Source organism: Telmatherina bonti (genome assembly GCF_933228915.1).
Source record: "Telmatherina bonti genome assembly, chromosome: 24".
Taxonomy (NCBI): Eukaryota; Metazoa; Chordata; class Actinopteri; order Atheriniformes; family Telmatherinidae; genus Telmatherina; species Telmatherina bonti.
The window spans coordinates 9,776,076-9,799,209 of NC_136633.1; the positions used below are offsets into that span (position 1 = coordinate 9,776,076).

The 23,134-nt window shown below is 40.0% G+C and overlaps 1 protein-coding gene across 1 annotated transcript in view; it reads right to left on the reverse strand.

Moving 5' to 3' along the window:
* Positions 1-11,079, reverse strand: part of LOC306774053 (neuronal membrane glycoprotein M6-b-like) — a gene marked incomplete at both ends in the record, with an annotated part of 35,376 nt that extends 24,297 nt beyond the window's left edge. Inside the window, one exon of the mRNA XM_079264035.1 lies at positions 11,010-11,079. Coding sequence (XP_079120161.1) covers positions 11,010-11,079 — 70 coding nt within the window. The remainder of the gene's footprint in view (positions 1-11,009) is intronic.
* Between the last annotated feature and the right edge of the window lie 12,055 nt (positions 11,080-23,134).

The window sequence follows — 23,134 nt, forward strand, 5'->3', positions numbered from 1 at the left end:
TGAACAACAGCAGAAAAAACACAATCGTGTCACAAACAATCGTCAAACAATTTGCTGGTTTTGTCTGTTTGAGTAAATCAGTGATGGTAAATACGTGTTCACATAAAAATATGGAATTCACAACCATTTAATTGTGAATTGTGTTTTCCTTTTAAATAGGAAGTGAAAGTTTAATCAAATAAGCGTCTTTAAGTCCTTTTCAGACACGAATTGTATGAGATTAGATGGGTAGCACACAACCAGAGAAAACTACTGTGAAACGCAGAGATTCTGAAACAGAGCAAACAGAGCCAGTGTGTGGCTTCTCAAACATAAATCCCTCCATCATGCTAATGATCCCGACAACTCCATTCACCTGTCTGAAAGTCACAGTAGACATCCACTGTGCAATATATGTTAGCATACCAAATGCTGGGTGGTTATATAAAACATAATGATGGTGTATAATATATTTAATATACTGCTTTTCCCCTTATATACTGCTTTTAAGCTTATTGAACAGATGGTATATAATGTGAGGGATTATATTGCACTTACATCAGCTACTACTAACTAGCATGTTTCCATTGTCTCGGATTAAAACAAGACTTTTTAGTACATCCGATTTTTACATTATTTTAAATTTTTCAAAGCCCAACTAAGAATGGGCCAAGTGTGAAACAAATCCTCTAGTTTACCAGAAATAACAGAAGAAGTAGATGAACAAGAAGTATAAGCTGGTAATGATGGCATATTGTTTACAAAAATGAATAAATCAATACATCTGGTACACAGTACCTAGAAAATGCACAAAGCTAAAGGCGTCTAACTCACCACCGAGAGCTGCTGAGTTGGACATCCCTCTATCTAGATATGGATTCCCCTCCCATGTTTGAACATTGGGACAAGGAATACAGAAGTTAGTTGACTTATCAGTGCATTGAAACGCGTTGTTCGCGCATGTGGCGCAGGTTAAGATTTGCCGTGTTGAAAGAGTGCAGACTGCAAGTAAGTCTACCAAAGTAGAAGTCCTCTAATAGGCGACTTTTACAAATTTAAAACTTTTAACAAAGACTCATGGTGAGTCTTCTTTTTGTTTTTATGCTCCATATTTGTGGTGGATACTGTTAAGGTTTTTAAAAGTCGGCTCAAGACCCATCTTTTTAATCAAGCTTTTAATTAGTTCTATTTTTAGACTTTTCTTTTATGATTGTCATTTAAATTTTTTTATTTTAGTCATTTTTTGTGTGTGTGTGCCGATGTAGATCCTTAAGATTGGTTTGATGAGAGTGTTTTATGTGTTTTATCTATGTGAGTGTGTGTGAAAAGTGAGTATATGTGTAAGACTTTGGGTAAATTCTATATTTTTGTATATGAAGGCAGGTTTTTAACCTTGTTTTATTTTTGCTTTTTATTTTGTAAAGCACTTTGTGCTACTTTTGTATGAAAAGTGCTGTATAAATAAACTTTGATTGTTTGAGTGATTGAAAGTAAGTGGTAGGATGTTCATTCAGACATGAAACTGACACGTTTGTTTGCTGTCACGTTATTTGGAAGGAAGTGGGGACATCAGTTTCAAATGTTTTTATACATCACTGCTCATATTTCCATGCATCTTTTACGTACAGTTAGGAAATCAGTACATACTCGTCTAGAAAGTGGTGTTAAGTAAAGAGTTCACATCTGTGTTTTAACCAAGCAGCTACCTTTGTTGGACTCAAGTGAAGCGTATGTGGAAGTGCATAATTTCAGTTCCCCCTTCATCCACTTAGGGGCTGCAAAAGGGAGTCAATTCCTCTAGAGTCCCGTGTTAAAAAGGCCAATTTCACAGCAAAAACAAACATTACAGCCTGGTTCAGAAAACAATTGTAGGTTTAATAGGCCAGGTTTACCTTCATGACAACTGTGGGGGGAGTGATTGCTCTTTTCTCAAATGACTCATCACTTCAGAAGTGATTTCATCTTGAAATTTGGCATAATTGTCCTATTGTGTGTGTCCTATTGACTGACAGGTACAGTTGTAGCACAACCACAGTTTTTAGCCAGATAACATTGGGACTCAGCTTTAACTCACCTACCTTAGGTGGTTAGCTCCCTTTAGCTCCACGTTAGCACAGTTAGCTCTTAACTACAGGCAGATTGGAGTTTGATAGATGTCAATCATCTACCCCCATGCTCACAGCCCCCCTCTCAGCTCTACCTTGTTGCCCATTTCTATATGTTACAGTAGCCACTGAATACATGACACGATAGGAACTGCCCACTTAGCTTCACTTCAGCTCTTCTGAAGCCTGCAGGTGACATCACAGAGACTCCATCCATTTTTTAATATACAATCTATGGTTTTGACACCAGTTGGTAGCGGTAATAAACCACTCTAAAGCCATTTACAACCACCCCAAAACACCAGAAGTAGTAGAAGAACACAATCACTTTGCTGTTTTCAATCTGTGTTTTTTCTAGGTACTTTTTATTCTTCTACCTTTTCCTTTCTTTTGCTGGTTGCATGTCAGCAATGCAATTCAACCCTGCTCCAGTGATTTCCAGTGGTATTGCTCCATTTACTGCCTCAAGCAACGGCTAGCTAAGCTCCTTGAAAATGGACCAAATTACATGCGCAACCGACGCGGGAGATGGGCCAAACTGTCCATCCGTCTGCGTATACGTCTTCCACGTCGTGAATAAATGGGCCTTAAGTCTCAAAGGAGCTTACAAGGAACTAAATCTTGTAGATGAACTGAGGGCAAATTTTAAAGGTCAGTGTAAGCATTTTTTAAATGAAGAGTAGGTACAACAGATAATAGTACAATATCTTTTTCCTTTTAAAGCAGGAGACAAAAAAAGACATCTTCAGGGGTTTTCCATGATTCAAAAGAAGAAAGCTGCTAATTACAGCTTGTATTGTGCATGTGTGCACAGTAGAAAGCACATTTAAATATAAATGTGGCCACGGCGCTGGGATGGAGAGCGATGAATATGAGCATTACGGTGAACCACACAGTCTTACCCACATGTATGAGCTCAAAAATAGAGACTTTCCTTTGGTGTAAGCAAAGCACTCTTATAGACATTCCCCTCAACCACTCCTGGTCATTGACACGTAAACAAATGCAAACACACATGCCAACACTATCCAGCATAAACACACACACATATCCAGATGGAGGCTGACAGCATGCTTTGGGCAAATGGCTTCACATGAAGAACACATGAACCTCTCTCTGTGTGACGGCTTTCACATGCTCCCACAACCTCACACACCTCCAGGGCGAGCGGAAGATAGGCAAAGTGTGTGGACGGTGATTGTGTGAGCGGGGAAGAGAGATACAGGAAGGAGGCGGTGAGAGCTGGACAGTAAAGACAATGGAGCCAAAGATGAGAGGGAAACTTGTCAATAAAGAGTCTTTGACTTGCAGTTTGCAACGCATCTCGCACAGTGATATTTTGAAGTAAGGATGTGTTGCTACGTTTGGAAATGAAACAAGATTTTGTTTAGTTTCCTCGTTTTTGGATTCCTTGAAAGCAAAGATGAACCAAAAGTGAAGTAACTGGAAATGACCCAAAGCTGAAGCATTATTCTGTCTTATTGGCAATTGAACCGATTGAGACTAATTCCAGTGCTGGTAGTTGACGTGGGTGTCAGCTATGACAGGTAATAAGGCAAATACTTCTTTTATGCCTTATGTTTCATTCATAGACTGTATATAAAAAGATGGGCGGAGCCTCCGTGACACCATCTGTAGGTTTCTGAAGAGCTGAATGGAAGCTCGGTGGGCGGTTCCTACCATCGCCATCTTGGCAGGGGCATATGTGTCGTCTCGCCCGGAAAATACAAATATGGACAAAGAGGTGGAGCTGAGAGGGGGGCTGTGAGCATCATGGTGAATGATTGACATCAAGCGAACTCTAGCTAAAAGCTAACTGAGCTAACCCAGAGATAACGGGAGCTAACCAGCTAACAGAGGTAAGCGGGCTAAAGCTAAGTCACAATGTTAAATGCTAAAAACTGCGGTTGTTCTACGTTCTCCTTTCTTGAAGCGGGAGATCGGGTATCTGTCAATCAAAACGACACGCCCCCCCTAAATATGCCAAACTTTGTGATTAAATTACTTTTAAACGGGCAAGTTAGAAAATAATTTACTCCCCCCACAGTTGTCATGAAGGTAAACCTGACCTATTAAACCTAAAATGGATTTTTGAACCAGGCTGTAAACATGTTTATTTCTGCTGTGAAGTTGGTCTTTTTAACATGGGAGTCTATGGGGATTTCCTCTGTTTTGCAGCCCCTAGTGGATGAAGGGGGAACTGCAGTTTTATGCACTTCTACATAGGCTTCACTTTTAACCGCTTGGTTTCATGACATAGCACCTGTATATGTGGTTAATAACAAGCTCTTTATTCTCATATTTGCAAACTTTATCTGTTGTCCATTCAAGCACCCAGTTAAGATTCGGCACGAGTGTTAGCAAAGCTAAATAGATAAATGTGTGAATTAACTAGTTGTTGGCCTTGAGGTTATTCCACACATACAAGAGAGGAATAATGAGTGGTTTTCTGTGAACTCTCAATCCTCTGTGGGTGTGAAGAAGATGAGGATTTATCTGTGTGTGTTTGTGTGCGATTGTATGTGTGTAGGGGAGCAGCAGGGCTTTGCTTTGGTCTGTAAATTGGATTACAACACAGTAACAACAAATAATCTTAATCAGAAGTGGAATACAAGTATATTTTCTGCACTACTTGCTGCAACGATATTTTGTGTTACTGTAATGATGGATTCAAGTAGAAGGGAAATTCTACAAAAAGGTAGAGTTGTTTATTAAAGGGTTAAAATGTTAAATTCCAAATTTGGTGCCCTATATTTTTGACAATGAGCTGTAGAAAGAAGAGAAGAGAATGAATGACAAAACAAATGTCAGAACTAACAGCCAGTGCAGCCCAGTTTCTCTTGATGATCATCAAATGGGGGTTGGCCTTTAGATTCAAGGGCTCAGCCTGTGCTCAGCTGGACCGGGTTTTGGCCCTTTTGTGTCACATGACTGACATGTTTGGGGCCAGCATAAAAAAAAGACAAAAACTAATCATTTCAGTCTCAGGTCAGGTTGGACAAAAACATCATCCTTCATCAGACTGAAAAAAATTACAAATTGGTTTCAGGTCTATTTAAAGAATCAAGAGCCAAGGTGTCAGTTTATTAATAAGATAACAAAAACTACTGATGGCTAGTAGTGAAAACTAAAGCTGGCAGGTTTTATGTTACTTGGTGGAGAAATGTGGTTTTGCCATATAAATGAAGTATGCATTGATTTTTTGGGAGGGGGAACGACCCAACACAGTACCAGCCTCAATGGAGAATGTAGTCTGGTTGTACATTGGATCCAAACCTCTTCAAGGGTTTATCTTTTTTGGAGATGGATGATAAAAGTTTTAGGTTTGCTTTTACATCACTTCCAGCACAACCAATTGGTTACTTGTTCATCCACTGGTCTCAGGTTCCCAGCACATATCCTGAAAACCTCATAGTGTTGTCAGTCTTGTCATTGGACAGTAGGGCTGTGACGATATGCTTTCGTCCCGATTTGATTCCGATGTTTTCAGTGCCGATTCGATTTAAAATGTGATTCTCGAAATTCTTTGATATTGCTGATTTTTGTAGACTAAAAACAATAAAATAAAAAAACAACTTTTTTTTGCCAGTAATTTTTCTTGAATTTAGTATGAAAACACAACAAAGTAGCCAGACCATAATTCTGCTGCTGCAATACCCAAGAAGACAAGTTAAAAGATCAATAAAACCAATAAAAATTACCAACATTTTATCGTGGATTGATTTTATTTAGGAAAAAAAACATTAAAAAAAAAAAAAACTACTTTAAAATTGTGAAACAAAAAAAATCCCAATTTTCGATTTTTCAATTTGATTTTCCCACCATATTGATGGTTTCAAGTTCCTACTTCAGCTATTTGTCAAACAGCTAAACCTTGTACACCTTTAACTTATCAATGTTGCAGATGTACAACAAATAATCCACCAAAATTTTATTCCTTACCTACTTATTCTACACATTATTCATGCGTAGATATGTGTTCCCAGAAATACTAACTCCAAAACTCTAACGAGTTTGGCACAAGCCATGAAGTTACAAATAAAGACATGAGAAATAATAATGTGCAAAAAGACATGATTAAATTTACTAATTAGTTTAGCTATATTTGTCGGAAAGTTGGCGAACTTAGCCCAGTTCTTTGCAATAAACATTATGGTACTATTTCTTTGTATTTTAACATTAGTAATATTATGGGGTGGAAAGGGAGAAAAAAAAAAGCCTGTAGCACTTCATGTAATGGCAGTGTAAACAGTCTGAGCTTATATTTAACATATAAAGTCTAATGTTAAAATGAAACCAACTGAACCCCAAACTGGAGTCAGAAACATGAAGGGAAGAAAACAAGCCAGCAAACTTCACAATTTTCCTGTAGATTTCCAGCCCTGCCTCCTCTCCATCTGCAAGTGATCAGTCTAAAAGCATCTTTTAAACTTGCCCAGGTCAAACATCACAGATTATACCCAGGAGGGGAGAAAAAACACTTGAAGGTCTTATTTAAAGGAACTCTGAGTTGGTGCAGCAGCTCTGCCCTTCAACCATAAATTCAACTAAATCTGCACCTCTCCAGACGATGATGTAATCTGTTACGGTTCTGATCTTAGCATTATAACCGACAACGGCAAGCCAGCACTGTTATGTAAGAGCGGGCACACATGAGCAGAGCGAAGGGAGGTGTGTGTGAACAGGCCATACATCTACAACACAGCGAGGAACAGATGAAATATGCTCAGGGCCACTTGGAAACCTTCAGATGCCGGAGGGAACAACATTACAGGTAGAAATAAAACATCACACCAGACACACATTGCCTAATCAAACTGTCTCATACTAACCACATCTGATGTGATTCTGGCTTGGAAAGCGGAGCTAAAGTCTCGTTATCCGACTCCTAAACACAGAGTACCTCTGTGCACAAACAGATTAGAGATTATAGTATGCAATCATGTAAAAAGATCGATCCATATCCACCAACTCTCCATGTTCCCCAGGATTACAAACAATGCCTGCCTACATTTTATGATTTGAAGTAGTTGTGCAATAAAAAAGGGCTTTATCTATCATGAGGATATAAGCGACATGTAACGGAGGCATGCACATGAAATGAAGACAAATAAGTCAAATTGAAACAATCTTTTCTGGCAAAGAGGTAAAAATGCCAATAGTGCATTAGCTGAGACGGGTCCTAACCCTTGATTTAAAGGCTTATACTTTTCTGCTTTTATTTTGAAATGTTAAAATTATACCAATAATAGGGGTGGGAAAATCGAATCAAACAATTGAGAATCTGGATTTTTTTTTTACTTCACAATTTTAAAATAGATTTTTTTTCATATAAATAAATATAATCCATTACAAAATTTGTCATTTTTATTATTTTTATTGATCTTTTAACTTGTCTTCTTGGGCATTATAGCAGCAGAATGATGGTCTGACTACTGTGTTGTTTTTTCCTGATTTAAATCAAGAAAAATGACGAGCAAAAAAAAAAAAAGTTTTATACATCTTTTTTTTTGCTTTTAATTTACAAAAATTAGCAATGTTGAAGAATTGTGAGAATCGCAATTTAATCGAATCGGGACAAAAGCGTATCGTCACAGTCCTAACAAATAATATCTCAAACATATTCAAAGTTTGTCTTCAGCGCTTGAAAAACTTTTTTTTTTTTTGTTGTTGTTGTTGTTGCAATTTCCTGTAAATTAGAAGCTTCATATATCTGCACCGTGTTGATCATCAGTAGATAGACTGGAATTAAGTATCAGACAACTTCCTGATAAGCATCAATACCTGATAACTGAGCAGGGACGAGCCACAGCGAAGATGTGACACAACTGGAATGCAAACCAGACATGAACGTAACGTATTACGTAACTTCTGGTCAGATTCAATACACCCGACTTGGTTTGGCTGCTTCCTCAAATCAGTTTCTAAAACTCTAATTTTAAGATATTGCCTAAAATACAAAACAAAATGGCTTTTTTCACTCCATAAAAGCATTTTCTCAAAACCTCATCCTTACATTGCACACACACACACACACACACACACACACACACACACACACACACACACACACACACACACTCTCCACAAGCTCCTTACATGACAGCTCTCGCCTTCTTGCCCCCCACTGTAAATCTCCAGCTTCTTAACGGATGCTACAAGATTATGGTCACATTCCAGATGTCGAATGACTCCACCGACAAACCGGTCCACAGATCCAGTCTACTTTGGCTTGTCGGTGTAGGTGGCTTGTTGCACAACATCACACCTGGGGCGCAGCATTCCAGGCATGCAGAGGTTGAACTGAAAGCATCTTGATCATTTCACTGCCTCCAGGAGACGATTTGGGATTCATAGGAAACACAGCGGCGCTCCAGGGGCTGAAAAACGCCTCTATCAACTGAAATGACACGATAAAGTCTGTGATTGGACTGTGGACACCGGCCTGGGTGTCAGAGCGCGCCTCAGGAGAGGATGATGTAATGCCTTTTAGAAAACATCCCTGCTGAGGGACACCCAACTCTTCTGCGCCTTACGTCACTGGATATGACCCAGCAGTAGGACTGGGGCAGCATCAGCTATGAAGGATGTTTTACATGTTTTTGGCAGCTGGATTACAAAGTCAAAACTCAGACAGAATGATCAAATAAAACCACATAGCTAAATGAGGCTAAATGTGATTTCTAAGGTAGTGAGTTGAGGGGCGATATGTGTGAGCCCACCTGGTTGTGATCTGGAGTTAGATCTCTGTAAACCAGCTGGTTTTGGTCCATGGCTGCCAGGTTTGGTCAGTATTGGCCAGTATGGACCAGTATTGGCCAGTATGGGCCAGTATGAGCCAGTATGGGCCAGTATGGGCCAGGTTTGGCCAGTATTGGCCAGTATGGACCAGTATTGGCCAGTATGGGCCAGTATTGGCCAGTATGGACCAATATTGGCCAGTATGGGCCAGTATTGGCCAGTATTGGCCAGTATGGGCCAGTATTGGCCAGTATGGGCCAGTATGGGCCAGTATTGGCCAGTATGGGCCAGTATGGGCTGAGAACTGGCACAGCAAGCTGCATTCTGACATGTGACAGACATGACCAGCCCAAGATATATTATCATAACACCTCTGTATCTACTCAAACTTCGCCATTTTAATAGATCAAAAAGGAAGATTTTGCTCTTATTGTGAGGGAAGCTTGAATGCTGTTCCACAAATCAAAGTTGCTTAGGATTAAAGTACAGAGTAATGGGTGAAGCAGATCCAGATCAGGCTTGATTTACCAAACTTTGTCCATATTGGGCCAACTTTTATGTTTCTGGCCAAACCACTTTATAGCATTATTGGATAATTTGCAATAATAAAGGTTCAAATAGAAACATTTTGTACATAGTTTGTTTAAATAGAACATCCACCCCTTCTTTTAAGCACAAAAGGTGAACCTTTGGATCAAGGCCGGATTATCCAATGGGCATTACGCGCACAGGCCCATTGGGGGCCAATGTGGGGCCAACACCAGCAGTTTGGACATGAAACAAACTGTATATAAAAGCCAGATAATTACACCAGTGTCCAGTGTGTTGCTATTGGTACCACTGGCCGAGAGATGTTAGAAATGTCGTTTTACAGTGTATCACTCACAATTTTCCCAATGTTAAGGTGGGGAAGGGGGCCACTGGAACACTTTAGGCCCAGGGCCCTGTGCATTTTTAGTCCGGCCCTACTTTGGATGACGCTCACATGTGAGGATGTGAGGTGTTAAGTCCTCCAGGCCTGTGTGCAGAGGTTTGGTCCAACTCACTAACAGCCAACGGGGCAAACAGGCGTTGTGCCGGAACAGCTGGGACACCATCCATGACAACGCAGCTGTAAATAAAAAGCTATAACTAAGATTTTCTAAAATCTATACAACTAATAATTGATGCATACATTAAGATCCATATATTTACTTAAAGAAAAACTGCACATGGTTTATTCATACAAAGCTGAAAGGACACAGTAAACGGCCTGTTGCTCTAAATGCAAACAGATCAGTCACATCCAGTCTTGCATGGGCAAGACACGCCTACACCACACACTGATGTAAAAGCAACAGTCTGGGTATGATTTACAGGAAAAATACCTGGATTCAGACTCGTGTGCACCACTATTTTCATCTTTATTTTTCTATTTTTAAAGAAAACGTTTAACAAATAACATTTTACGCATTCAAGTGACGTGTTGTTGCAAATTGATGTAAAAAAAAAAAATCTTTTATCAATATAAAAACTGGCTGTATGCATCATAGAGAGGCTGCATTAACCCGTCTTCTCCGGGTTGGGGGTGTAACTGATGGTGCGTCTGGTCGTCTCCTCTCTCTGGAACTCATCACTGCAGTCGCGCAGAAACAAACCCAAAAAGATCTCCCGCACCTTCCAGCAGCCACAGCGCAGACAGAAGAGACAAGAAGCCTCTGTGCGTCCTGCTGATGGGGATCGGAGCGGTTGCAGCAGAAGGATCCACCTGGTGGAGAACAATGCCGCCGTGCACGCAGCGCAGCGCGCGGCCAGCCTCCTCATCTACCCCTCATTAGGCAGAAATAAGCTCATGATGGTGCAGCAACGGAAAAGCAAATTGGCATTAATGCATGCTCCGTAAATCCAAACCGAGCACGTTCCTCTCCCCATCCACCCTCCCCCCCACCCCCGTTCCCCCTCCCCTCCCTCCCTCCCCCAGCTTCCAAATGCCTCCACAGCCACAAAACCCCGCAACGTCGAATGCAGCGGGAATAATCTGTCATCACCTGCTGCAGGGGAGCTGGAGCGGCCACTTAGACATGGAGGAGAGGCCAAACAGCATCGCTGTTGTGTCGCCATTGCAAGTAGGTTAAACCGCTCAGGATGGCGCAGACGCAAAGGTCTCCAACAGAAAATGGAAAAAGCTGAACACATCAGCGGTACCTTTGCTCTCCTGCCCCTCGTCCTGGGTCTCCTCCGCGTTGGATTCCATCACCGGCTTTGTTCCATCCATGATTCTGCTGGGAAACAGCCTCCTTGTGCTTGGACTAGTACCTTACAGTGTGTGGACGCTGGAGCCTGTCTGGTGACTTGATGCGCGCTTTCTCTCTCTCCCTCCCTCCCTCTCATGCACGCTCCCTCCCTCCACCCTCTATCTCTCCTCCCCAGTGAAGCTTAGCACCCATCTCTCTATGTATATTAACAATCTAAAATGCAAAGGCGCTGACAGTCTGGATTTATTTCACCCCGTTTGGATTTGTCCCCCCAGGATGAAGCCACATGAAGCCTTTTGCTCCCTAAAGTAAAATCATACAGATGATTTACTTCTTAAGATTGCATTTATATGGCGTCATCATGATCCCATCTTCCATGTTCACCATGTCACCCAGAGTCTTTTTCTATTGTTTGCTGTTAGACAAAAGGGTGTAAGGACAAAATGTGCAGGATATGTAAATATGCAAACTCATGGGTAACCATGCATGCATGAACACACACACACACACACACACACACTCACCGCCCCCTCTCCATCTGGTGAGCTGAGTGAGATACAGTCAGAGAGAAGGAGGGAAAAGAAGATGAAAGAGTGCAAAAAAAAAACAAAAAACTGGTAAGGTCTAGTTTTTCTGTCACTAAACTTGTTTAGAACATTTTAAACTCTGAATATCTGACAGATCGTCCCAAACACACACAACGATGCTTGGTGACACCAGTCCGTCTGTAATAAATGTTATCACACTCAGTGAAATATGATTTTCTCTCCTGTTCTGGAAACATCAGATTGACTTAAATTGATCTGAGCTGTGATTGGATTACTTTCCACCAATCAGAGCTTCTTAGCTGCTAAACAGCCAAGCGTCTGCTTGGCTTAAGAAGGGGTCCCTTTGTTTGTCACCCAGGTTGCCGGCTTATTGGTGGATGGTACAATCCAATAAGAAATCCAGCAAGGTGAGTAAATGGATTCTGGAAATGGTTAAAAGTGGGTGTGGTGCGTTGGTTCAGAGAAAGGAGGGGGAAGGGGGGAAGAGGGGTGCAGTCTTCATCGCTCACCCCATTTTCCAATAATAAACGCATCCCCAAACAATGGCTCACCATCTGTCCTGAATCCTCTTAAATGAGGGTTTAATACAGGCCCACGTGCCCCTGTTTCAGACAAAGCTCAGCCCACCAAGCAGTTCAGGAACCCCCCCCTCCAGTATACACCCCCTCCTCTAAATCACACAATGCAGACAAAGGTGACCACAAAGCCTGTGATGTTTTCATGCAACAAAACATCAGACAGAAGAGCAGCTAAAGTGACATATATGTGACATTTAGTGGATCCATTTACCCTGAGGGCTGAAATTAACACCCACTCTGCAAACATATGCTGGCGTATCCGAGAGTCCACCATCACAATGGCTTCATGGCTTCTGAATGGCTTTCAAAGCCAAAAGGAAACCTGATCCACTGCATAAAGCAAATACTGTCAACATGAAATGTTTGGAAAAATATCTTTGTTGAGATATTCAGACTTGTTAGTGAGCTCATGTTAACCAATAAACATCCATATTTGTGCTGCTGCTGGTCAGTTTACTTCTTTTTCGCCTTGTTGATACCAAGGAAAGCAAACTGATTACAAAAAAAACAAACTATATTACGATTTTAACATGATCATTCTTGAATTCATGTGAATTAAAAGCAATTACTTTCACAGCTGATTGATCTTATTTCATTTTTTATTCAGGAATTTATCATTCAGATTTAACAGCTGGATGTAACGCCAGCATACCCACTGGATCTTACTTTTCTTTGTCTGTCAGTTCTGCTCAGACAATCAGTTAAAGTCTTATCCTTTCCTGTCCTCTCCACCCCAACCAGTGGAGGCAGATGGCTGCCCTCCCTGAGCCGGGTTCTTCCTGTTAAAGGGGAGTTTTTTCCTTCCCACTGTCGCCGCGTGCAGCTCAGGATGGGGGATTGGATCGAAGTCATGACTCGATGCAATCAGTTGGTTTCTATTATAGGATATGTATGAATTGGCTTGAAATGATGTGTATGTAAAGTGTTCTGTGACAACATTGTTGTGAAGTGGAGCTATACAAATAAAGCTGAATTACCTGCCTGGTCTACTGTTGTGTCTGCCTCGGTTATCATCAGAAGGTGCGTTTCACCATTACACCTAGAATTGCACAAAAACTAAATATCGCAATAAAAATCACTAATGGAAACACCTACATTTAGAAAAAAAAAGTTTCAAATATTGCTAGAGAGAGTTTTTACACTCTCATGAGATGGTTTTTCTGATGTTTCAAAGAGAAATATATCACAAAAGTGTAATGGAAACTTTTTTTGCATTTACGTGTCCCCGGATGTGATGTCCGACAGGCCTCTTCTGTACCTGTTTTTAAATCACGTCTTAAAACCCATCTGTTTTCATTGGCTTTTAACACCAACTGAGATGTTGACATTATTAATCTGACTGTTTATTATTAGTCTGTCCATGTCTAATTTTTGGTTTTATTTACGATATTTACTCTTATTCTATTGAACTTTACATAAAAACATTTCCATAGCCGAAGGGCTGATACACATCCTGCCATGAAGCATTAATATGATTTTCTAAGATTTTAATCCTGCCCCTGTTCACTATGACTATTAGTTGACAAGGTAACTGTACATTTGGTGGGAAGCTAAATCCCGTCGCCAAATCTCAGTCAGTTGGCATTTTTGAAGGTTTGAAAACAAGGATTTTGGAAAATAATCCATGTTTTTTCCACTAACCAGCACACATTAAAAAACATATTGCTGTCTGACCTGACCACATAAGTGCTAAAATAGTTTGGAGAGTATGAAGTCCACTAGCGCCCCATTATTGATGAGAAACTGTTAACAGCAAATTAACACTGGATAACAGCAGCTAACCCAACATGGTGGCAAAAGAGATAATGGAACGTCACTGAGAAAATAATAGACAGATCGTTAAACAGCAAAATAAAGACCAGAATTTTTCTGCCCATTATTTTAAAGCGCAGAAAGGGTTAACTTGCAGTTTTAGACCTCCGCAAATACATTACAAAGAAAAAACTTCCTTATAACTACCCTGTCTTTATGCTTTTTATTAACCAAACCACAAATACTCAATGCAATCCTGTTTCCATAACTAATGCACTTAATGCCACATTTACTCACTTCCATTCACTGATCCTCTGTTGGATCTATTGGAGCCCTCTAGTGCAAAAAGCATTAAAGAGCCCATATGATCCTCATGTACGGATTATTTTCCTATTTTAGGAGGACACCAGAGTAAGTTTGTGTGATTTAATGTTTAGAAATAAAAATATTTTTTTTCATACTGTGCATTACTGTGGGAAAGAATTATGTCTGCTTCAGGCTTTGTATATTTGTATTATACTATTTCCATGTATGCAAAGAAGGCAAGTAATGGGACTTAAATGCATATAAAGACATGCAACAGTTTACAAAACTAAAATGTTACATAATAGAAATGGGCCGTTATATGTTGAGGACACAACACTGTTGCACAGATGGTTTTAAACATTTACTGTATTTCTAAATCATATGTTTAAGTGATTTACTCTTGGGAGATGGAGAAACTAACATCCGTCTGTAGATACATGGGATACTATTTGGAAATTCTGTTCTTTCTTTATCTTTTGTTGTTTTTTTCCCAGTTTCATTTAGTTTCAGATCATGTCCCTTTAAGCAGGATAAGCCCTTTCAGCAAAATATCAAACTCCATGACCACGTCGCCAACTTGGCAACAAATACTAAAAAACATACAATTAAGAAATTAAAGAAAAAATATTGTCAGTATAGGACAAAAAAACTTCCTGTTCCTAAACCAAAATGGAAATTTACACAATTAGGGCAAAGAATAAGCTATTTTTTTAGCCATAATTTTTTGTGGCCAATACTACAAACAGAATGTGTTTGTAAATCAATAAGAAATGTACAAAAAGAAATGGTCAGATAAAATCTACACTTGTCAGCTATCAGGCTTAAAGGGGACAGAAGCTCCGTTTTTCTCTCAGAACCCCCATAATCTCTTGCTGGCTCACACAGATTAAGCACTTGTCCAGAAGATGAGATACAGTGTTCTCTGGCACTCTCACCACCCCATCATACACATTCACATACACACAAGATGTGAGTTCTTGGACTCGGGCCTCTGACCATTTCCCGTTCCAGAGAGTCAGAAATCTCCTAATTCCTACCAAGAAAACTCCAGCCAAACATCTCATCAAATAGAAAATTCAATATAAGACATGACAACAAAGAGTTTGACTGCAAGTTTCTTATTCATTCATTCATTCATTCATTTTCCGAACCACTTATTCCAATTCAGGGTCGCGGGGAAGCTGGAGCCTATCCCAGCCGGCTTTGGGCGATAGGCAGGGTACACCCTGGACAGCTCGCCAGTCCATCGCAGGGCAAGTTTCTTATTTTAAAGCACAAATTAAGCCCAAATTTCACACTGATTTATGGAAAATGGAAGTAGTTTTGGTGCTTTTCTCACAACAGAACTAACATTCTTCTAACTATAAGTTAAAACTCCACAACCATTAGTATTGTTTGCATTTGTCATGGCATTAATTACACTGCAAATGCTTTTTTACGTAGAGCATTTGCTTTCATATAATTCTGTTTTAATTACCTCCGCCAACAAGGTTATGTTTCTACTGGCATTTATCTGTTTGTTTCTGGTCAAGATAACTCAAAAAGTTATTGACGAATATACATGAAATTGTCAGGAGTTGTTGGAAATGTGAAAAGGAAAAACTAATTTAATTTTGGTGCTGATCTTGATCACCGTTTGGATCCAGGAATTTTTTAGAAAGGATTCTTTAACATTGGCGGAGGTTTGCGCTCTCCGAGTGCTTTTCTAGTTTTTATGTAATTTGTTTTGTTCATATCAGTCAAAATTAACTATACTTAGAACTACAAAATCATCAATCCCCATAAAACTTATAGTTCTTATTTAATTGTGTGTCATTATATACAAAGGAGTTAAGTTATTTGTCAAAATGTTCTGCAGAGGGGGTTTTCTCGCTGCTTCCCAAGGGATGATATCAGTGATATCAGATGTCATATCTTGTGCAGCCATTAAATCCAATGGGAAAGTGTGTATACTATACCACTGGGTATAGTATATATCTTTACCAAATTACATAGCAATCCATTTCCAGGACAATATTCTAAAGACATGGGCCAAATGAGTCATTCTGTAGGGCCACAGTTTATATTCAGTGTATGAGTAGAGATTTCTAAGAAATTCCACGATTTAGCTCTGTAAAGCTAAATCCACGCCGCGTTCATGCAGTAATTCATGCAAAAGGAGGCCCAACCAGGTACTGGGTGCATGGAAATGAACAAACTGTTAAGAAGTCTGACATTTCTGTTTAATATATCCTTCTTTTCATTGATCTGATGTAATATTCTAATTTTCTGAGACACTACATTTTGGGTTTTCATTATCTATAAGCAACAATCATCAACATTTCAAGAACTAAATGTTTAAATGTTTCACTCTAATGAATCTATATAATATATGGGTTTGACATTTTGAAATGAGTGGGAAAAAAAAAAGATAAAATGTACCGGTAAACATTACGCGTGTTGTAGGGGTTGGTGATCAGACCTTAATAAATATATACTCTCCTTTTGCTGTCTATTTGTGACTGTGTGGAGAATATTTACCAAAAACAGGTAACAACAGAGCAAGATCTGGACTGAACAAAGGGCACCGAGGATAAATGCATGTCCATGACTGGAACAGTTTGAACCTTAAACAGTGTGTTTGTGTGAGCATGTGTGTAAATGTCAGCAATGCCAGCCATTGTTTTGAAAGCAAACTCACATATTGAAGGTTTAGGTTCAGAACTGACCCGTGCACCTGCTGATTGTGCTCATTTTCGTATCATCAAGAACACATTTAGCGAGTTACTTGGGCCCAAAGGAGATTCTGTGAAGATTGTGCTCCTGCAGAGTGGCAGAAACTTTCTTATCTGCCTCCACAACTCCATCCATTAAAGGGAAAGCCATGAAGGCTTGTCGAATGCCTGTCTTCCCTCATTAAAGCGAGACAGAAGAGAAAGTGGAGCCCAAATGGGGCTCTCCAGCAGTAACGAGGACACTGCAGCTCCTTCAATGAGCATATGTGGAGCTGGTGAAGAAGAATAAAATGAGGACAAAGCAGCCTCTGGACACCTCTGTAAAGTCCATCATGCCTAGCTGTTTAAAACATTAAGCGGAGGCTCATTGGGTGGCCGTATATCCAACATGAGAGTCTGTTTTCTAAGTGATACAAGCTTTTACCACAGATATGTGAAGTGCCTCTGTTAAGACGGAGTGTTGCAGATCTTTTAGCGATACTATCAGTTCCGAGAAAACTTTCCACATTGCCTAGTTTAAGTTCACATTGACAAAAAGCCATATACCCAATCATTAAGATCTCTACTGACAGAGAGAAACCTTATCAACACATGCAGCCGCTGTGTTTAAGCTCTTTACATTTAAAAATACGAGAGGAAAGACTTTCATTTTTCAAAATAAACAATGTGTCTCTGTGAGTGGAAGCAATGGTCTGCAAGATTCTTTACATTCCAGGTAAAATCTGGCACTTTACTAGGTACACGTTGCTGGTGCCACGTTGGACCCCTATGCCTTCAGAACTGCCTGAATCCTTCATGGCATAGATCCAGCAAGGTGTTGGAAACTTTCCACCACCAGCCTGAATCATAGAAATAAGGCAGGATGGATCCAAGCTTTCATTGCACATTATTTATTTTTATTTTAAATGCTTTATGACAATCAGTTTGAACTTTAGGGAGTCGTCTTGACCATGTCCATACGAGTGAATTGCATTGAGTTGCTGCCATGTGATTTGCTGATTGGCTAATTGTGTTAGTTGAATAGCTGTACCTAATAAAGTTACCAGCAAGTGTAGATTCAAGCACAAAATATCTTGAATTTTTTAAATAAATACATTCATTTAGTCATTTTCCTAACAGCTTAATCCAATTCAGGATCGCTGGGAAGCTGGAGCCTATCCCAGCAGTCTTTGGGCGACAGGCAGGGTACACCCTGGACAGCTTAAATAAATTCTTTTTATTATAAATGATTGGATCAATATATTAATCTTACATGCCTTGAAGATGAAACCAGTCCTTCCAGTCAACAAAGATGCATGGGTCCTCAGAAAGTTACGCTATTCCTAACGCTGGTTGTTGTCTCTCCTGCATCTGTCAGCCTCTCTACAGGCATCGCATTGACCTTCTAACGGGCTTCCTGGCATGCTGCTCCAGGCCAGCATGCCTTTCTTTCCGTCTGACAGTTAGCTCAGAGGTTGAGGGGAAGAGTGTTTAGCTTCACAGTAAAGCTTATGTTTAGGCCAATCTGTGGGATCAAGAGGTGATTCCAGAGGCTGGCCTCTTTACGACCCTGCGGTGTCTGTTGTTCCACGCCTTCAGAGAGGACTTCTGCAGCGAACTCTGCTTGCCCCAGCCTGACAGGGGGTCCAATAGGTTGCTGAAAAACTGCTTCAGCAGAATGGGATGCAGAAAACTAATGTGGCAACCAGGATGGATGCTTTCTGTAGATTTATAGTTATTTATTTATTTTCCTTCCATTTTCACCAGCTTAGTGTTCCCTTGGGCTTGGCTAACCCGTAGTGTGGCTGCATGATTTTTGTTTGTTTTTCTGCTGTATTTATATGTATTTGTATGTAAATCTATATACATACTTCGAGTGGAAGTCATTACCCTTTCTTTTAAGTCTACAAAACCAGTTTTAATGTACCAAGTGCTGAAGGAAGAGCTTCTTTCTGCCTCCAACTGGGGTAAGGTTTGGCTTTCTTTGGTCATGGAAATGTAGTTCTCACCTAACATCCTAACAAAACAATATTCTGGGAGCTGTCATTGGGGAGAAAATGATTCTACTCCTGTCTGTCCATTTTCCAAATACATATCTGTACATTTTTATTCCTTAGCGCATTGCATGCTTCCAAAGCCAACAAATTCTCCATGACAGAATATGTTCTGTTAGAAATGCTGAAAAACCAAACGGCCACCACATAAGGATGATAGTACAACCACTGAAACAAAAACAACGTCTCAGCGACAGCTTTGGGAGCTTCCCGCCGTCACTTTAGTCTAATCCTTGCCATTTTAATGGGCTCCTGGCTTCCTGTAAAAGAAGAAACCTTTGGCACGGAATGGAGCCAAAGGTTGCTCATCTCTCACCTGTTAGGTTCTAATTTCTCTACAGAGAAAGGTGTGTGTGTATGAAGTTCTGCTTTTCCTGCCCTTTCCTTTGTGTGTTCATCGCTGTATGTGTTTATGTCCAGATCTGAGGCCTTAATCTGTGGTGGTGATGATGACCCACTTTCCGCCCTGCCCTCAGCTAACGGTCGCCAAGGAGACACAACCCTCTCATCTCTGAGCAGAACCGTCAGACACTGACAAAGGTTAATCCATCTCCACAACACACACATTTACGCACAGAATGTAAAGATATCAGGATTAACGCTAACGCATAAATTTGGGTCAGTCTTGTTATGATTTGGAATTTAACACAAACGGGACTGTCAAAACAAATGGGACGTGTGAGGAATGTCTTTATATTTATTTCTGCTTCTTCAACTCTTTTCTGTCCTCGGTTTAAACAGAAGGCAGACAACTTTAGTGCAAATTCATGCAAAATCGTCTTGTGGTGTTTATTCACTGTCTGAAACACCTGCACTTCTGTGGCTTTGAATTAGCCTGTAATTAAGTTTGAGTTATGTATGCTGTGAAACAAGGCAGTTAGGATGCTGTAAAAGTGTGTATCATCTCTCTAATACACACATGTACATGGCTGACGATCTGCTTTAGTCACGATTCGATTCAATTCTGATTTTTTTGGTTGTAAATTCAATTAAAATTGTGATTCTCGCAATTCCTCAATATTGGTGATTTTTGTAGATGAACATGAAAACATAAAAACAAACAAAAAAAAAATGTAAAAAACCTTATTTTGCTCATAATTTTTCTTGATTTCAAATACGAAAAAACAACCCAGCAGCCAGACCATCGTTCTGCTGCTATAACGCCAAAGAAGACAAGTAAAAAGATCAATAAAAACAATAAAAATGACAATTTTATAACAGATTGTTTTTATTTAATTTGAAAAAAAAACAATTGATTATTTTTTAACAACAACAAAAAAAAAAAATCGATTTTAAAATTTTAAAGCAAAAAAAAAAGGCGATATTCCATTTTTCGATTGGGTTTTCCGTCCTCTATTGCAGACACATAAAGAAATAAAACCAATATATTTCCACACATTGTCTTATCTACAATTTCTGACTCCTGTCAGTACGGATGGCTTAACCTACACTTACTTCCAGACACACACACACACACACACACACACACACACAGGCCTACACGCCCATCCCCCTCCCTCCTCTCAGCAATTTATCCGACGAGCTGCTAATCCCGCTGGCCCAGATTTGGCCCTCAGTCTGCTCCACATGATGTTACGCTATCACTGCCATCACAACTGCACACTCACCCTCACCTAATGCCACACTCACACACACACACACACACACACACACACACACACACACACACACACACACACACACACACACACACACACACACACACACACACACACACACCCGCCTGACTTCAGACTGTCTGCTTGCATCATGACTGCCCTGCAGGAGTCATGTGACTCAGGAGCTGCTTCACCTGTGACCTACTGTATGGAAACGCAGCACAGAGCAGCAGCAACGCGGGGTAAGAGCCGCTTCTGTCCACGGTGTGCCGACACACCGTGAGTCACCATGCAAAATGGGGTGGGCTCATCATCTTCATCACAATCTTCATCACTGCAGAGGTGGGAGAACAGCAGAAGAGTGGTGAGGGAGAGTGGCATCCCCTGCTGCCTGTGGGTCATGCTATATTTATATATACGCTCTATTTTTTGCATGTGTGGGCTCTTGTGAGCAGATGTAAGACTCTTCGCATGTGCAGAGATTTGAAATGACGCCTGCCTTCAAGCACTTTGCATCGCTGCGTTGCCTTGGCAACAGGTCCTCTACACAACGGCTGATTCTGACACATCAGAGTTGCCCTTTTTTCCAAAAATCTTCACAAGGCAGAGATGAAAGAAGCCTGAAATTTTATTTTCCACTATGCGAGACAGCCAACTCTCATATTTGCTCTTTTTTAATTAGTGGCCAGAATAAGCCTTAACCAGAGTCAAAGTAACAATGATTAAAAATCATTATTATTATTATCAAAAATTATTATTATTATTAAAAATGATTCTTATAAAATAATTATAATTAATAATAATAATGATTAATAATTATATTATATAATAATTTTATTTTATATTAATTTTATATATATATATATATATATATATATATATATATATATATATATATATATATATATATATATATATATATAATTTATTATTATATATGTTAATTATTTATAATTATATTATAAAATGATTAATTATTATTATAATTAAAAATGATAATTATAAAAGTCCTAAAATTGCACATAAAGAAGCGGTGTAAAAAAGCAAACATTGTTTTACTTAAAGGGTGGAAGTTGGTGGAAAAACGGATGCTAAGTTTGCCGAGAAGAAAACGCCTTGACCCTATGATGTTGTGTTAAACCAGTACTATAAAAGTGATTCATGCAAACACAAACTTCACTTCTGAGGTTAACAGAAAGACGAATCACAGATGGCGAGGAGCTAATTCCTGGCAAGAGAACAGAGAAACAGGCCTGTCTTAAAGTTGCAGATGATGTCCTCTAAATTGCTAAAAGTGGACGCCGAGGCTGAAAGAGACCACAGATCTGGCCAGTAGGAACAGCCTTTCCATCACCTTTTAGTCTGATATTTGTCACTAACTTTAATACAGTTCAAGGCATCTATCTGGTGACAATCCTCTAAAAAGCCCTTCATGGATGCATACATCACTCCATCATCTTCAGATGCCTTTTCACCAAACACTTCTACTACAAGCAATGCAAGTTGTTCCAGTTAAGCTGGTGGTGAAATGGCTGAAGTCTGAGATATTTTCTGAACTATTAAACATCATTTTGCATTGTGACGATCAGCAACACAATTATACATGAAGTCATGACATTTAGACAAACATTTAGATAAACACAGAAAAAAATGACTTGCAACTTTTTACATCTATGTTCAACTGAGTACACAACAAAGACGAGATAGTTCATCTTAAAATCGATAGATTTTTGTTTTTTGCAACAATTCAGACATTTTGGATTTGACGCTGTCGGTATGTTCCAACAAAGCCGAGACTGAGGCCATAAAAGAAGTTAAGGAAGTCGAGGAATGCTCAAAAACACAACATTCCACAGTGGAACAGGTGAGTAACATGACTGGTTATAACAGGAGCCTTCCTGAATGGCTCAGTCATTCAGAAGCAGGGATGTGGGGAGGTTCTCCGCTTTACCATCACATGACAACATAGTCCAGACCAGAGGTGGCAGTTCCTGGTCCAGAAAGTAAAAGTCCAAGCTATTCCTACCAGTCACCAAACCAGCTGAATTAAATGAGTTTATTTGCCAGGTAAACGAGCCTTTTAGGGAAAACACCTGTTTTAAATGTGCAAGTAGGTCTGGACAATTAATCGGATTTTAATCTCAACTACGATCTGGGTTTTCATCGATCATAAAAATAAAAGGGTGTGATTATTTTCCTCTCTGCAGTTTCCTCTCCTGCTGTCTTCAGCTGCTAATCGAGCGTCTCTGGCGTTGCAGCGCTGTGCTGTAAACTCCTCCCACAGCCGCTTTGCTTTCATTCAGACACTGCTGCCAACTTGGCGACTTTCTCGCTAAATCTGGAGACTTTTTATGTTAAAAGCGACAAATCTAGCAGCTTTTACTGGAGTTATTAGAGACTTTTCTGGTGTTTTGGCGACTGACTTGAAGGCACATATTGTTCTGCAGTTACTGTAAGGAAGGAGCAGCGGGAGCCTCTCCCGTCCTAAAGCACTCCCAGGCGGCCAGTCTCAGTCGGCTCCGGCT